Consider the following 16,987-nt stretch of genomic DNA (forward strand, 5'->3'; position numbering starts at 1 on the left):
TTATCCTCTAGCAATAAAAGCCAGACTACATGAAGATACAGGACATAGAAGACATCAATTGCAGCAATTAATAATCCAGAAATGAAAGCAATATCCATCAACAGGGAAGTCACAATGAATTATATTCAATGAAATATTAGGCAGCTGTCAAAAAAGCTGCCATTTCTACGTACTGACCTGGAGACCAGTCCCTGATAAGCTACTACACAAAAAAATTATGTTGTAAAATTGCGTATCTTCATTGTTTTGTTAAAAAATCCTATACATGGACATGTGTGTATTAACATACATCTGTGTTTGTGTGTGTAACAAAAGGGAAGAAAAGATTCCCACTAAACTATTAAAACTGGTTACCTTACACACCCAGAAGGAATTGGGTTTCTTTACCATTCTCTCTCATTTGATGGAAGACAACCCACCTGCATTATTTGTATAATGTTAAAAATCTTATTAAACATTTAAAATAAAAGGCTATACTTTTTAATCATTCTTACCTTCCGGGGAAAGGTCGACCGTTTTAGTAAAACTTGGGGCAGTGCGTTTGAAGATCTTGGTTCTTTCTCCTCCCACAACCACCTCTGGCCCAAGTAGAGACACCAGCACTGCCAGGCTGTGAAGAGTAATGGCCACAATGGAATCGCTGGTATCACGCAAGCCCAGTAACACCTAGGAGCAAATCAGGTAGTAAGTGTACACAGCCATGTTGCCAGCCTTTCTCCCCATAAACGAGCAACTGGGCTGCAGTCAGAATAGCTCAGATGTCTTTGTTTCTTACATTGTTGTCTGAGGTCAGGAGCTCTCAAACTGTATCAAAAACCAGTATTTTCCCCTCCTAAATAATCACGGACTGATACATTGTTAAAAATACAACAACAAAAATAAATACATTGGAAATAACAAAATTACTGTTAAACTACTATAAAAGGTTCTAGACTTGTCCAGGATGTGGGTCAGCTCCTGCCCCAGGACCAAAGGCAACTGGGCACTCCGGAGATCTCCGCTGTTAAACGCCAGCAGCACTGAGTATTCCGAGGAGACAGCCCAGCAACGACTCATGGGGACTGACCCTGCTTCATGTCAGATCAGCTGAGAAAGGGTTCAGGGTAGAAGAGCTGTAGAGGACTCCAAATTCTTGAAGAATCGAAATACTCCAATCAAAAGACAGAGTGACAAGAGCCTATACCCGTGGCAAACAGGCTAACTGCAGACATGTAGTCTGACCACTGGCCCTAACTACCAGTGAGCCCACAGCAGTCAAAGTGTGTCACTGGAGCGGCCTGCGCTGAAGGCAAACGTGGCTCGGCCAGAACAGCAGGGTACACAAAGCACACTGGAGTGCCTGCTACAGATGACCTGGCAGGGAAGGCATTGCCGGGCACCACAGGACTGCTTCCACACAAGGCCGCTACGTTCAAGATGTAGCTGACTTCCCTAATACATAGAAACAGAGACAAAATGAAGAGCAAAGGATTATGCCCCAAATGAAACAACAAAACAACAAAAGAGCTAAGTGAAATGGAGATAAGCAAAATGCCTTATTCTTTTTTTTTTTTTTTTTTTAAGATTTTATTTATTTATTTGACAGAGAGAGATGACAGGCAGAGAGGCAGGCAGAGAGAGGAGGAAGCAGGCTCCCTGCCGGGCAGAGAGCCCAATGCGGGACCGATCCCAGGACTCTGAGATCATGACCTGAGCCGAAGGCAGTGGCTTAACCCACTGAGCCACCCAGGCACCCCCAAAATGCCTTATTCTAAGTAACTGCCATAAAGATACTCACTGGACTTGAGAAAAGAATGGATGAACTCAGAATTTCAACAAAGGTAGAAAATACAAAAAAGAATCCATCACAGGTGAATAATCAAATAACTGAAATAAAAAATACACTAGCAGAAATATCGGTTGACTAGCAGATGCAAAAGAATGGATCAGCGACCTAGAAGACACGGTAATGGAAAGCACCCAAACTGAAAAGAAAAAGAAAAAAAAACGAGAATAGGTTAAAGGAATTGAGTGACATCATCAAGCACAGTAACACTGGCATTAAGGGAATCCCAGGAGGGGAGAAAAGGAAGCAGAAAACATACGTTAAGAAATAACAGATGAAGATATCCCTAATCCGGGGAAGGAAAGATAACCCGATCAAGAAGCAAACAAGACCCTTAACAACATTAACCTAAGAAGGTCCATGCCAAAACACATTATAGTTAAAGTGACAAAAGGTAATGATCAAGAGAATTTTAAAAGCAGCAAAAAAGCAAACAGTCAAGTAAAACCCTGTAAGACTATGAGCTGATTTTTCAGCAGAAACTCTGCAGGCCAGGGAGCATGGCGTGGCATTCCAAATACTGAAAGGAAAACCCTACAACCAAGAATAATCAACCCAGCAAGGTTATCTTCCAGAATAGGAGAGAGAGAGAGAGCTTCCCAGACAACAGTTAAAGGAGTTCGTTACTAATAAACTGGCCTTACAAGAAACATTAAAAGAAATTATCTGAGGGGCACCTGGGTGGCTCAGTTGTTTGGGAGTCTGGCTTCAGCTTGGGTCCTGATCTCTGGGTCCTATAATCCAGCTCCGCATCGGGCTCCCTGCTCAGTGGGGAGTCTGCTTCTCTCTTTCCCTCTCCCTCTGTGTGTATGCCCTCTCTTGCTCTCTCTCTCAAATAAATAAATAAAATCTTTAAAAAAAAAAAAAGGAATTATTTGAGTGGAAATTAAAGGACATAATCTACAATAAGAAAATAATGAAAGGAAAAAATTTCACAGGTAAAAGCAAACACGTAGTAAAGACAGTAGACTAATCACTTTCAGAGCCAATGCAGAAGTTAAAACACAAAATCAATTATGATCTACAAAAACAGCCAAAGAACACATAAAAAAAGATGTAAAATATGACCTGGTATACATAAAAGGGAAGTAAAAATTAAGTTCAAACATGTTCTAAAGAAAGTACTGAAGTGACCATCAACTTAATAGAGACTGCTATACACTAAGATTTTATACCTGGGCCAGTGGTAACCATAAATCAAACACTTGTAATAGCGACAGAAAAAGTAAGAGAAAGGAATCCAAGGACAACACTAGAAAACAAACTGCAGAGAAGAGACCAAGAAAAGAAAGGAATGGAGAAGAACTAGAAAAACAACAAGAAAACAATTTTAAAATGACAGTGAGTACACATCTATAAACATACTTTAGATATGAACAGACTAAATGCTCTCATCAAAAGGCCCAGGGTGACTAAATAGATGAAAAACAGGACCCCTCAATGTGCAGCCCACAAGAGACTCACTCAGACCTAGAGACATGTACAAACTGAAAGGGAGGGACCAAAAAAGATATTCCATGGAAATGGAAGTGAAGAAAAGCCTAGGTAGCAACAGTTTATATCAGATAAAATTGACTTTAAAACAAAGACTGCAGCAGGAGACAAAGAGGGGGACAACATAATGATAAAAGGATCAATCTAAAAAGAGGACAGAAGATTTATAAATATATATACACCCACCATACAAGGAGCTACAGACACAGAGCAAATATTAACAGACATAGAGAAACTTGACTGACAGTAACTGTAGAGGACTTCAACATCCCACCTACCCAGATGTAAAATCAACAAGGGAACAGTGACTTTGAATGACACATTAGACCAAAGGGACCTAACAGATATATACAGAACAGTTCATCCCAAAACAGCAAAATACACTTTCTTTTCAGGTGCACATGGGATGTCTTCCAGGACAGATCACATGTTAGGCTGCAAAACAAGTCTCAATAAATTCAGAAGACTGAGATTTACCAATCACAGTGGTATTAAAAACTAGAAACCAATTACAAGAAGAAAACCAGGAAATTCACAAATACATAGAGTTTAAACATGCTACTGAACAACCCATGGGTCAAAGAAGAAATCAAAGGAGAAAACAAAAAACCTTAGGAGATAAATGAAAATGGAAAACAACATACCAGAGTTTATGCAATGCAGCCAAAGCAGTTTTAGGAGGAGAATTTACTGTGATATACAAATGCCTACCTCATGAAACAAACAAAATCTCAAACATTAACTTTATACCTTAAAGAACTAGAAAAAAAATAAGTGAAAATGAAAAAGAAAACAATTCAGAACTAAGAACTGGTTCTTTGAAAACAAACAAAATGGACAAATCTCAGCTGAACACCTCAAGAAAAAAAGGACACAAATAAAACCAGAAATGGAAGAGATGTTACAACTGATACCACAGAAATACAAAGGATCATAAGAGACTACTCATGAATAATTAGATGCCAACAAATTAGGCAAATAGAAGAAATAGATAAATTGCCAAAATATACAGCCTACTAAGACTGAATCATAAAGGAACAGAAAATCTGAACAGGCTGATTTTTGGTAAGGAGACCACATCATCCAAAAACTCCGGAAGAACAAAAGTTCAGGACCAGATGGTTTCACCAGTGAGTCACACCGAACACTCAGAGAAGAAATAATACCAAACACTAAATTGAAAAGATGCCTTCACACCGTGCTTCCTGCAATGCTATTTATAATAGCCAAGACAGGGAACAACCTGTGTCCATCAACAGACAAACGGTAAGATGTGGCGTCTAGGATGCCTGCTCAGCCACGACGGAAGAGGAGGTCACGCCATTTGAGACAACATGGATGGACCTAGCGGGGGTTATGCTAAGGGAAGTGAGGCAGACTAAGAAAGCCTAACCCCACATGGATTTCACTCAGCAGGAGCCTGCTGCTCCCTCTCCCTCCTGCTCCCCCTGCTTGAACTCTCTGTCAAATAAATAAAATCTTTAAAAATAAATGAAGTAAATAAGAAACAAAACACACACACAAATGAATAAGGAAACAAAAAGCAGAATCAGACCTGTAAATACAGAGAACTGATGGTTGCCAGGGGGAGGGACTACAAGGGTGAGGACAGCGGAGGAAGAGGAGGGGGAGACAGGCTTCCGATCGCAGCGTGAGTCAGTCCCAGAAAACACGTGCACAGCGGCAGTACAGTGACGTGGCCGTGGCAACGTGCCAGGACAAATGAGCCACTGTCTCACACCTATCTGAGTGGCTTCCGTCCCAGAGACCAGCAGTAACAAGGATGTGAGCACGTGGAGAAGAGGGAACGCTGGTGCACCACCGCTCGAGGGGTAGCTGGGGCAGCCACTGTGGAAAAGCAGGGAGGTTCCTCAAAAAGTCAGGAAGAAAAAAAAAGAATTACCATACGATCTAGCAATTCCACTTCTCGGAATTTATCCAAGGAAAGCACTAATTTACACTGTAGCATACACCGCAGCATTACTTAGAGCACCGGAGCTATGGTCACCAAGTGTCCATCAACGGACGGAGGAATAAGGCAAATGTGATTTGACACATGTGCGCGCACACGCGCACACACACGAATATCACTGAGCCATGCAAGAGATGAAACCTGCCATCGGCGACAACCTGGATCGACTCAGCACATCTTGCTGAGTGAAGTGAGAGACAAACCCTATAGGATCTCACTTACGTGTGGAATCTAAAAAAAGCCAAAACGGGCACCCGGCTGGCTCAGGCAGTGGAGAGCGAGACTCCTGACATCGGGGCTGTGGGTGCGATTGCTATGCTGGGCGTGGAGATTACTTAATAAAGACTGTATTTATACATCTGAGAGACAGCGAGCAGGAGAGGCAGGCAGAGGGAGGGAGAAGCAGGCCCCCTGCTAAGCAGGGGCCCAACACCGGGCTCGGTCCCAGGAGCCTGAAATGAGGACCCGAGCGCAAGGGCAGACGCTCAACCATCTGAGCCGCCCAGGCGCCCTCCCCAAACTAAAATATCTTTAAAAATGAAAATAACAAAACGAGCTCATAGAACAGACCGGTGGTACCAGAGATGGGAAAGAGGATGGTGAGGAGGGGCCAAAAGGTACAAATTTCCAGTTATAAAATAAGTCAGTCAGGGGTCCCTGGGTGACTCAGTCGGTCAAGTGTCTGACTCTCGGTTTCGGCTCAGGTCATGATCTCAGGGTCATGAGATCCAGCCCCGGGTCAGGCTCCAGGCTCAGCACAGGGTCTGCTAAAGTTTCTCTCTCCCTCTGCCCCTCCTTGCACTCACTCTCTTTCTCTCAAATAAATCTAAAAAACAAAAGGTCATGGCGATGTAACATACAGCATAGTGACTATCACTAATACTACTCTATGGCATAAAGTTGCTAAGAACATAAATCTTACAAGTTCTCATAAAGGAAGAAGAATTCAGTAAACTACATATGGTTACAGACGAACAAGTCTCACTGTGATGACTGTTTCACAATATACACAACTACTGAATCGTGTGGTACACCTCAAACAGCTTATATGTTTATTATATCCCAATTAAAAACCCGTTTTACATGTTCACTCTCCTTATCTGTACGTGCGTAACTACAGGACCAGAAACAGTTGAGGGACAGAGCATACTTAGAACCCCTCGTCTCCGTCCCTCGTGCTTATGTCCCCAACCCCTGCCCCTCGTCCCAGCTTTACACACAAAAAGGACAGGACTTGGAACACTTGTCTTTACATCTGATGCACAGAACACCTGCCCCAAATGGAGCCAGCTGTGACCTCCGTCCGGCACGAACTGGAATGTGGAGAGACCAGTTAGCTCTGTGGCTTGCTAAAAGGAGCACAATAAACTGGGAAACCACGGGGACAGCCACGGGGACAACCATGCTGGCCACGTGTACATCGAACACTGAAAGCCTGTCTTTGGGAACTCACAGTGGGACAGATAAATGGAGAAAGGAAAGAATTGAAGACCGTCTGGCTGAGTCCCAGCGGCACGTGGTCTCCATGTGACATCCTTCTAGCCAAGTCTCTTTTGGCTTTAGCTTGTCTGAGTGGGTTTCGGTTACTCGCACCCGGAAGAAACTACTAAGACAGTCACGTGCAGCCTTCAGGAGATGCTTTGCTCTGAACCAGCAGTCATGTGCGCAGGCGGGGGGCGAGCAAAGCCACCCGCGCCAGCCAGATTCAGGCCCAGGGTAACCGGCCTCCCCAGGGGTGACAGCCTGGCCTCCTGGGTGCCAGGAACTCTGGGTTCTGGTCCCAGCTCCTCTAGGAATTCTCATTATGACTTGACCCATCATTTAATTTTCTGGTCTGGCTTCCTCACTTATCTAAGATCAAGATTTCCAACAAGACTCAGTAAGAGAACGTCAGGCCCAATGCTCACGAATCAGGCACGTTCTCAAAACAAAGCTGTACAAATAAGCTACAGTGTGTTTTTTTGCAAATGATTAGAATTTCAATGCTAGGGCACTCGGCAATTGTAACACAACAATCCTCCCCGGCCACAAATCTGAGGGTCCTCCTCACACCTCGCCTCTCAGAGCAGCTGAGTCCCGCCTGTCCACCGCCCCTGTGTCCCTCTGCCTCGGCCGGCACCACGCATCCGCCCCAGACTTCTGTGGCCTTCTTGCTGGGCGATCAGCTGCCCACCTGACCTCCTTTTCACTACCTCACCTTCCACACTGCTACCAAAGTGAGCTTCCCAGCGCATAAATACCGGACATGTGGGGCACCTGGTGGCTCCGTCAGTCGAGCGTCGGACTCTCGGCTTTGGCTCCGGTCATGTCCCCGCAGCTGCGCGAGCGATCCCCGTGTGTCGTGCTCCCTTGCGCTCGGTGCGGAGTTGGCTTCGGAGTCTTTCCCCCTGTCCCACCCCACCCGCACTTTCGCGCTCTAGAGTAACAGAATATACTTTTTCACAAATTGGCCAAGTCATTCCCCTACAGAGGAGGCCTTCACTGCACACACTGAGCACGGACACTGTCTTTGAGCTCGGCTCAGAGCCAACTCTGAGACGTAGGAGAACTGCATTTCGGAGACCGAGTGCTTCATCCCTCTTCGGCATTTTCAGACACCACAACACCAGGGTAGCGGCGACTGCTGCAGACGTAAACACAACGTGCGGTGTGGCGGCCGCCTGGCCCTAAAGCCAGTCCTCCCAGTGTGGTCCCCAGTGGCCGTGCGCTGTCAGCCAGCACCTACCGAACCTGGGCTGACTCGCACAACCCACTGGAACCAGGAGAATGGAACAGAAGTGACACTGTCCATTCCTAACCTGTGCCTTGGGAGAGCTGCCCTGGCGCTTCCAGTAGCCCAGGGCAGCCATGTAAGAAGTTCACGGACACTGTCAGAGATGTGGCGAAGGGGAACAGAGGCCCTGCCACATCCCAAGATTATGTGGAAAGGGAGGCCCCGCTAAGCCCAGCCTTTCAGCCATCCCTTCCGAGGTGCCAGGGGACTGCTCCTCAGCTGACCTCGTGTGCGACAGAACCCCCAAACTGAGCCCTGTCAATCCAAAGATCTGTGAGGCCAAAATGGCTACTGATTTAAGGCACTAAGTTTTGGGGGAGCCCCAGCAACAGAAAACAAACATCTCTCTGTCCCACCTCCTAGCTCCTTGAAAGCAAAGTGTTATACACCTCTACGGCCCCAGGACCCGAGACCTGGCATAAAAACAGGCCTTAGGAATCATTTCAAATACATTAATCTCATAGGAAAACAAATTATTTTAAAGCTCCTACAGGCTGACAAAAAGTTTTAAATCTTTTAAAACCTTGTGCTGAGCTCAATATTGTCTCCTAAATATTCATGTCCACCCAAAATGTGACCTTAAAATGATGTTGCACTGGTTAGAGTGAGTCCCAAATCCAATGACCTGTATCTTTTTAAAAAGATGAAGTCAAGTGAAGGGACACTCAGGTGGCTCAGTGGGTTAGGCCTCTGCCTTCAGCTCAGGTCACGATCCCAGGGTCCTGGGATGGAGCCCCACACTGGGCTCCCTGCTTGGTGGGGAGCCTGCTTCTCCCTCTGCTGGCCGCTCCCCCTGCTTATGCGCATGCGCGCGCGCTCTCTCTCTCTCTGGCAAAGAAATCTTTAAAAAAAAAAAAAAGGCCAAGGGGAAAAGGACAACCGAGGCAGACTGGCGTGACAGTTCCAAGCCAAGACACACCGAGGACCGCCAGGAGCTACCAGGAAGCAGGGCAGCCGGCATGGAAGGCTTCTCCCCTAGAGCTTTCAGAGAAAGCATGGACCCGCAGACACCATGACCTCAGACTTCTAGCCTCCAGAACCGAAAGAGAATGGATTTCTATTGTGGTATTTGCTCTCCGAGACCCAGCGCCAACAGCACAAACCTGAGCCCCGGGCAGGGGTCATTACCAGGTCCCCAGCGGCTGATAAACCAGCTGGAAGGCTCGGGTCCGAGTCATCTCACGCTCCTGTGATGACTTAATTATTTTATGGTATTTAATTATAGACACTTAACGATGTCTGTCACAAAACATCCACAAAGGATTCCTATTCCTTTTCCCCAAAGATTAAGCAAAGCAGAATCCGTTTTCCCAGGTTAAGACCAAATACGCTAGTTTAGTCCACGTGCCTGTGTGAGCGGAGTGGAAATGCGACTCCGCTCAGCCCCTGCTACCCCCGCGGCTTTCACGCCCGCCGCCGCCTCCAGCCTCCTGAGCGAGGGTCTTCTCACTCCAGGGCCGCCGCCTCCCCCCAGCCCCGGCCGCGCCCTCCACACCGAGCACCTCTGACCTGCGGCAGGATGACTTTCTTCAGCTGCTCCTGGGTGAAGTGCCCCACGTAGGCCTCCAGGTGGGACAGCAGCACCATCCGCACGTGCTCCTCGTGCACCTCGAACAGCCGCAGCAGCACCGGGATCACCCGCGACCGGAACAGGGCCGGCGACAGCAGACGAGACGGCTCCCCCGGCGCACTGTCTACCCCCGTCAGAGGCAGTTACGGAGGAAAAGGCAGACTGTCACTTCTGGGAAAGGAGCCCAAAGAATTTACTAACCGAGCCCAGGAGTCGCCCCACGCTCTCAGTACTCTTCCGAAGGAATTCTCAGGCCCAAACCAAAGGAAACATTTTTGGTTGCCCCAAATCACTCAGGCTCAGTTTTCTCAAACACACTGTACTTGTAGAAATATTTTTGAGATACAGGATCAGATTCAATTGAACAAAGCAAGCCTGGATTTTCATGGACTCCTGAATCACTAACTATGTACACGCCGGTGTCATCACGGGAATTTCATACACTAGATTAGATCAATAGGGCTGCTTCACTTTCACCTCCCCAATGAGGAGGTGGCAAATGTCCTAGTGGGACTTGATGCTGGGGGTCCTCCCCTCCTGCTAGTCACGGCGGTGGTTACCAGAGACACGCCACCGTCATTCAGGGACCGGTATGAACAAGGGTGGGCAGTCCTGCAGGCCCGTCTGTAAAAGGCTCCCCAGGTGACTCAGAAGCACACCCTGCTGCGTGTCCGACCGAGCAAGAGAACCACAGAGCTACAAAGAAAAAACTCAGGGAATGACAAAGGATATAAGGAAATTCTATGTTGTAAGAGAGTTACTTATAATGCTGCTTTGCTGCATCAAGATCTTTTAAGAAAAGAGATTCTGAAAGCACAATTCTGCCTAACATGGAATTCTACAGAGCGACGTTAATCCTCTGCTCTCTAACCTGGTACGCTGCCGTCCGCAGTGCGTATGAAGCTACGGAAGGTCCAAACAACACCCTCATTTCACACTCAGAAAAAACAAATTCCAAGTAGGAAAGTTATTTCCAGGCTTTCCAGTCTTCCCACTGGAAACACAAACTAAATGGGTCGCTCCTGGGGAGTCAGAGGCACCGGCCTCACTGTAAATGCACAGTCCCGCGAAGACGGAGCCTTCTCCCGACACCACGCGCGTCTCCTCTTCCAGCCGTGCGCGTGCGGGGACCCCGTGCCGGCTTCCCCGGAAGACCTCACTCTCCAGGGGAGGCTCCTTCTCGACCCAGTGGGCGCCGGCAGCCGCTCGGAGTCACAATGGTCACTCGGGCCAACAACTGTTCTCAGAGACAGACCTAACCACCCGCAGGAATCTCCCTCAGCTCAAACAAGGGCTCATCATGCCCAAACTCCTTAGTGACCAACCATCCTTTGAAAAACATTCACCTTTTTTGGGGCCGAGCAGATGAGGAAGAAAACTCTTAACCGCCACGGGCTCCGCAAACACCAGCTGATTAAGCAGCAGCGGCACCAACCGCGAGGCTATCAGCTCCTCCGACAGGCCGCTGACTCTGTCCAGCAGGAACCTGGGGGCAGAGAAGAGGAGCCTGGGAACCTGGGGGTGACACTTCAGACACAATCCTCTCCGACCTCGGTCCCGGGGTGTGTGGGGGGGGGTGGGGAGCACGGGGAATTGTGGCCAGGGAAGGTGAACAGGTGCTGACAAGGATTTTAGGAAAAATGCAGAGGGTGCGAGACAAGGCTGCCGGTGCGCAGACAAGCTCCGACCTGAGCTAGGGAAGGGTTCACCAAACTGCCCCATGTTCACGGCACCGGGGTCCTCTCCCCCAGTAAGCCAGGAGCTTCCTAGCTGATTAAAAGGACTTTCTGCAAATTTAAAAAATGTAGGATATGAAATTGTCTCAAGTTTCCACGGTAAATAAAAATAAAAGCTTTTGTTACTAAACTTCCTAAAATAACACACGTAAGAGCGCGCTGTGAAGAACACACAGGTGTCCGGGCCCCTGGAGGCTCATCGGGTCAGCGGCGGACTCCTGACTTCAGCTCAGGTCACCCTCTGGGGGTCGTGGGACTGATCCCCGTGTTGGGCTCTGGACTTGGGGGACGGGGGTCTGCTGGGATTCTCCCTCTCTCCCTTTGCCCGAAGCCCTACTCCTTCTCTCTCTCAAGTAAGGAAATCTTTAAAACAAGGGGAAAAAAAAAAGACGTAGGCATTAGGAAGTCATGGGGCAAGCTCCCCCTACAGCATGGCTGGCAGCAGACTGCCTCTCACTGCCCCCAACTGCTGTCACCCCACAGCCCGGCCTCCTTGGGACCGCAGCCTGGACGGGCGCCCCGCTCTGCTCCCCAAGCCCTGCTCCCCCAGCCGAAACACCGGCTCGCATCTCTTCCATTCTGAACTCATCCCTCCCGTGTCCACTGCCTTCTCCGGCTACTCTGTGCTCTCTTCTCGGAAGTTCTTGTCTCGCGAGGTTCTGCCCAGAGCCCACTCCCTCGCTCCTGTCCCTGCGGAGCTCACCTGCGGCCTGGCTCCCCTCCCGCCAGCGGCTCCTCCTCAGCTGAGGCCGCTGGTGCCCCCGACTCCTCAGGGACAGGGACTCCCCCCACCTCCCCGCATGTGCCTTTGCCGGGAACACCGGGCTGCGCACATTTTCTGGCCCTCCTGTCCCCATCACTGCTTTGTCGCACTGGTCAGCCACCCCCTTACATGGCTTGGGTGGCTGCCCCCCCGGGTTACAGTTTGGGCGCTGGGTGTCCCCCAAGCCTCTACTTTCTCTGCAGGCTGCGGCGCCCTAGTCCTCCCTGCTGGCTCCGCGGCCGCCGCCATCTCTCCGGGGCCAGTGTGGCCAGGTGCCCATGGACATCTATGCCCACAGTCCCCCACACACTGCGCAGGGACCCCTGACCCCACATTGCTCACGTGCCAGCGGCTGGGGCCTCTCCTGCGGGATTCTCTCATGCTCTTGGGGATCTCCAAGGGCTTGCCAATCTGATGGCGGAAGGCCCCCTTCTCTGTGCCTTCACTGTACCCCTGGAGCCTGCCACAGTCTATAGACTGATCCAAGCCCCTGGAAGAGCTCAGGCCGCGCCCTCCACAGACACCAGAGCAAGCCGCCCTGGGAGAGGTAACTGTCTCATGGCCGCTTTCACGGCTTTGATGCATGAAGCCCACTGCTCACCGACAGTGTTACTGGTCCTCACCGCCCCCCACTTTGGGAGGGTGCCCACCTCTCACTCACCCCTGCCTGGGGGTCTGCACTCCGACAGGACCCAGCTGCTGGCGGTGCCATGCTTGGCTCGCACCGAGCCCTGCCTCTGTGCGTTAGTTCACGCTGTCCTGGGGCACACACCACCTCCTCTGACCACCGCCGCCCTCCCCTCTGGGGTCTCAGGATGCCCCCCCCATCTCATCACTGTTTCCCCCACCAGAACCAACTGTCCATCCCAGGGCCTACCCGAAGGCCAACACGAAGGGTGTTCAACAAGCTTGGTCCGAGAAAGTAAGCGTGGACTCCTCTCTCCAGAACACCCCAAGTGAAAATATGGACTTAATCCAAGTTAAGTGAATTGTAAGCCCTTCACTTTCTGAACTTACTTGAAAAATTCCGTTTTCTCCTCTTCACTCTTCAATGTTAAACTTTTCAAGAAATTCACAACTTCTAGAAAATCATTCCTAAATGCCAAAGAGGAAAAAAAAAAATGTGCAGGACAATAGGTTAGTGAAGGCATGTTAAATACTGAAGCCATAAGCACAGACCACACTATGCTAAGGGCCAAGGAAGCGTTCTCCTGTGCCGCTTCGAGGAGAAGCAGTCATGAGACACACGCTCTGAACCAGCCGTGGAGAATCCAGCATTTTAAGAGCAGCAAAGAGATCTGTGAAGAGGATACGTGCTTCGGCGCACACGGTGCGCAAACACACCCTCGCAGACCCGGTGGTTTGAGCGGTCAGAGTCATCTGAGCTTCTGCTGCAACAGGATGTGGTGACATGAACTGTCCTGAGAGCCATGGTATTGGGTGACCAGCACCACCAACAGTGGTCAGATCTCCAGTCTGCTCTGGGGCAGAACTCTGAGGGGCTTGGGCAAAGAGGCATCTCTCGTGCCAGTCACAGGAATCTTCCCCCTGCTCCCGCCCGAAGCAGGGAGGAGGGTGACGGGCAGCAGGCGCACTCTGCTCAGCCCCCAGGCAGCACTGCTCCGGCCCTCCCATCCTGCGGGACGGGGCTGCGGGCCCACCCGCATGCACCCCCCCAGCACGGCTGGCCCCCCGCATCTGCACATCTTACATCAACACCCCTTTCCCTCTGGCTCAGCAGCAGAGAAAAGCACAAATGTCTGTCTAATCCAGTGGGCTCCCACGTAACCAGCAGCTTCAGGAAGAGGGAGCCTGTGTGGGTTTTGGCTTTCTCTTCCATCTCTGCTTCAAATACAATTCTTACTAACAACTCTTACCACCAGTGATGAGATAATCTACTTGCTGTAAAGGATTGTCCTTTGTAGAGATCTTGTATCAAGGTAAATTAAATATTGGTATGAATTATAAGAAAGGACACAGAAATGCCTCTCTAGAAAGACTCTTGTAATGAGAAAGGTTTTGAACAGTTTCTTTGAAATGTAAACAATAAATAAAATTCTAATAACTAGAGTGACACTACCTCTCTGCCCTTTTAAATAACACGGCCTGAGTCCTACCCTAGAGGTCCGTGCCCCCCTCCCAGGATAAAGTCAGCTTTCACTCCGCTCTGGTTTTCCCCGGGGCTCCAACTGCACACTAGGGTCTTCAGTTTCAAAACAACAGAAGATCGATTTCGCCACTAAAAGTCGCGACTTTGGGCGGTGGAAAGGAAGAGGAGGACACCCGGTCACAACTGGCCTGCAGGAGGTTCAAACCATCTCTGAGTCCAGCAACAGGGCTACCGCTCTAGCGTGCCCCACCCCTGCGCCTCTGCGCTCCTCTTCCACCGTGTTACTAGACCGAGAAGACAATCTTCTGCCTGAAGAGAAACGAGCTCCTCTCCCCCAACAAGAAAAAATTTCAACAGTAACAAATTCTTATCAACAATAGGACAGCAGCAGAGTCAGCTCCCTGATGGCTGCCAACGGCGGACACGGCCTCGCCTCTGCATCGGCCCAAGTCCTAAGGGCCCCGGGCTGTGGCCTCTAGACTCCAGCCTTCGCCACAGTTCAAATTTCTCAGACTTCCTGTGGTAAGACCCCGAGAGGCAGCCCACCTCTGCCGCCCCACGTGGACGCGATCGAACCTCTCCTGACCACCAGCGGCAAGCACAGGCCAGAGTGTGTGCCCGGGGCCGCCACACCGCACAGCCGGACGCAGGGTCCGAGGGCAGGCCGGCGGTGGGGACAGCCCACCAAGCCCGCCAGGCGCCCTCACCTGAAGAAGTCATGGGACAGTAAGGTGCGGAGCGCTGGCCGACATTTTGGAAGGGGATTCAGCAAGGCTGAGTGCAAGGTCTGTTGCAAGCTGGAGAGAACGTCCGCTGAAACTGAAATCCAGAGCGACAGTTAGTTTCCAATGCCTTCTCCCTGCTTCCAGGACCTCTATAGCTGGAGACTGACGAGAGCAAAAACCAACCTGTAAAAGCCCAAACAAACAAAGGCCTGGCTGTTGCCAAACAGCTTCCTGCTCGCCTGAAGCCAGACTCCGTGGCCGGAGCAGAAAACGCAGCTGCCCGTGCAGCCAACACCGCCCCCCTGGGCCTTGCCGTGGAGCCCCTCACCTCCCGGCTGTCCTGTCTGGAGGACAAGCTCAGCCGTGGGAAGGCTGGAGAGGTGGCAGGTCCCTAGGCCTCTCCCACCAGGTTCCTCATCCCCAGAACCCAGCAGGTTGCTGGGACGACTGTGTTTTCTGATCGCCCAAGGACGGCATGTAATTACCACCGGTCCAGACTCAGTGGGGTAGTAAGTTTGGCCCCACGAGAGAGGCCTTAGCCCCAAGGGTATAATTCTCAAGTATTTCTAGGCTGAGATGATTCCGAGCCAGCAGCTGAATGACGCTTGTGACTCCAGAACACTGCAGACACTGGGGGGAGGAACCACATCAGAGCTGCACCGAGCTCGGGCCACGTGTGACCCGGCCAGCAGGGGCCTCCCGGGGCAGGTGCCCCCGCGCCCCCCGCCCGTCAGCAGGCTCCAAGCGGCCACTGGAGCGCTTAAGAGAGAAAAAAACAGCGTGCTCAGGAACCTGGGCTCTCCAGGGCCGCGAAAGAAAAGGCAGTAAGTACATTATACCAAGAAGAAAAAAATCAAAAGGGCTCGGAAAGAATACAGGGATGTTAAGCTTTGGATTCATAAAAAATGTTGAATCCTCCTCTTTCCTTCAGGTCGCTTCACATCAGTCCGCACCAGCGCTCACTTCCGTGGCCGGCCAGGTAAGGAACACAGGCTTCAGCCCGCAAGGACCAATCCCAGTAAGTATCCCGAGAGTGACCGCGGATACCCAGAGTCAGAGCTGAAAGTGGCTCCTACTTAAAAAGCTTTACGTCTGCAAAGTAAAGAAATCAGAGCTTCTTTCAGCAGGGAAACTGCTGTTAAGATCTGCCCTAGACAGGTTATGTGGTGAGCAACAGGTTCCTCCCTGCGATCAAAGCCCGCAGTGCTCTGAACCCACACGGAGCAGGCTGTGAATGACCTTCCTACTTACTCTGTGGATGTAGCAGCACAACCCCGACTCACCCTGTCCGCTTAAGATTGTGAGCAGACTTTCCACCAGGGTCCCAAATGCATAGGCGTCCCGGGCATGTCCGTGTGACTCGGGCAGGGTCGTGAATTCTGGAGACTGAAAGCAGGAAAGATGATTAAAACCAGAGAATCTGCCTTACACACTGGATCTCAGTTTCTCCCTGTCCCATATCTGCATTTATGACACTCCAAGCTAACCTTACGGTACCAGCCACAAGCCTGTAGGCTTCCACAGGATGAGGGAAAGGAATTTATCAAAGACTTAAAAATATCAAACAAGGGCAAAAAGAAAACAAAAGGGCTAAACAGGATATGTCTGTGGCTTTCAAAAATATTTGACTGCAACCCAGATTTTTAAAATTTTATTATTATGATCGTTAGTGGCAGTAGTACATACACATAAGTATAAATACACACATAATGGAAATAAAAGTTTCATAAAACAATACTCAGCCTTACTACCTACAGAACTTAATGAGATTTTCTATTTTACTCTTTTTTCTCAAAGCTTGTCAGAACCTCTAACTTGATTTAAAACCCAAAAATCAGTCTAAAAAACACTAGTACATACACATGGTACCAATCTGGATCAACAGGGCTTATTTCAAGGCCTGGGTCTATACTCAAGTTTGGAGTTGGGTCTGTTTCCCGTAAAGCAGTGAAATGTGTCTCTGGGGATCACTGTCTGTTTCCAGTAGTTATGAAAACAAATCGAGAGGAAGCAACTTCC

General features: G+C 49.7%; 1 protein-coding gene across 5 annotated transcripts in view; it reads right to left on the reverse strand.

Annotated features, from left to right (window-relative positions):
• Positions 1-16,987, reverse strand: part of SCYL3 (SCY1 like pseudokinase 3) — a 42,770-nt gene that overhangs the window by 4,672 nt on the left and 21,111 nt on the right. For all 5 annotated transcript variants that reach the window (XM_059412416.1, XM_059412418.1, XM_059412415.1 and 2 more), the window contains 6 exons: positions 16,252-16,354; positions 14,951-15,062; positions 13,151-13,228; positions 10,981-11,120; positions 9,574-9,758; positions 495-666 (listed from right to left, as the gene is read on the reverse strand). In XM_059412416.1, coding sequence (XP_059268399.1) covers positions 495-666; positions 9,574-9,758; positions 10,981-11,120; positions 13,151-13,228; positions 14,951-15,062; positions 16,252-16,354 — 790 coding nt within the window. The remainder of the gene's footprint in view (positions 1-494; positions 667-9,573; positions 9,759-10,980; positions 11,121-13,150; positions 13,229-14,950; positions 15,063-16,251; positions 16,355-16,987) is intronic.

This window comes from Mustela nigripes, chromosome 10 (assembly GCF_022355385.1).
Source record: "Mustela nigripes isolate SB6536 chromosome 10, MUSNIG.SB6536, whole genome shotgun sequence".
Classification (NCBI taxonomy): domain Eukaryota; kingdom Metazoa; phylum Chordata; class Mammalia; order Carnivora; family Mustelidae; genus Mustela; species Mustela nigripes.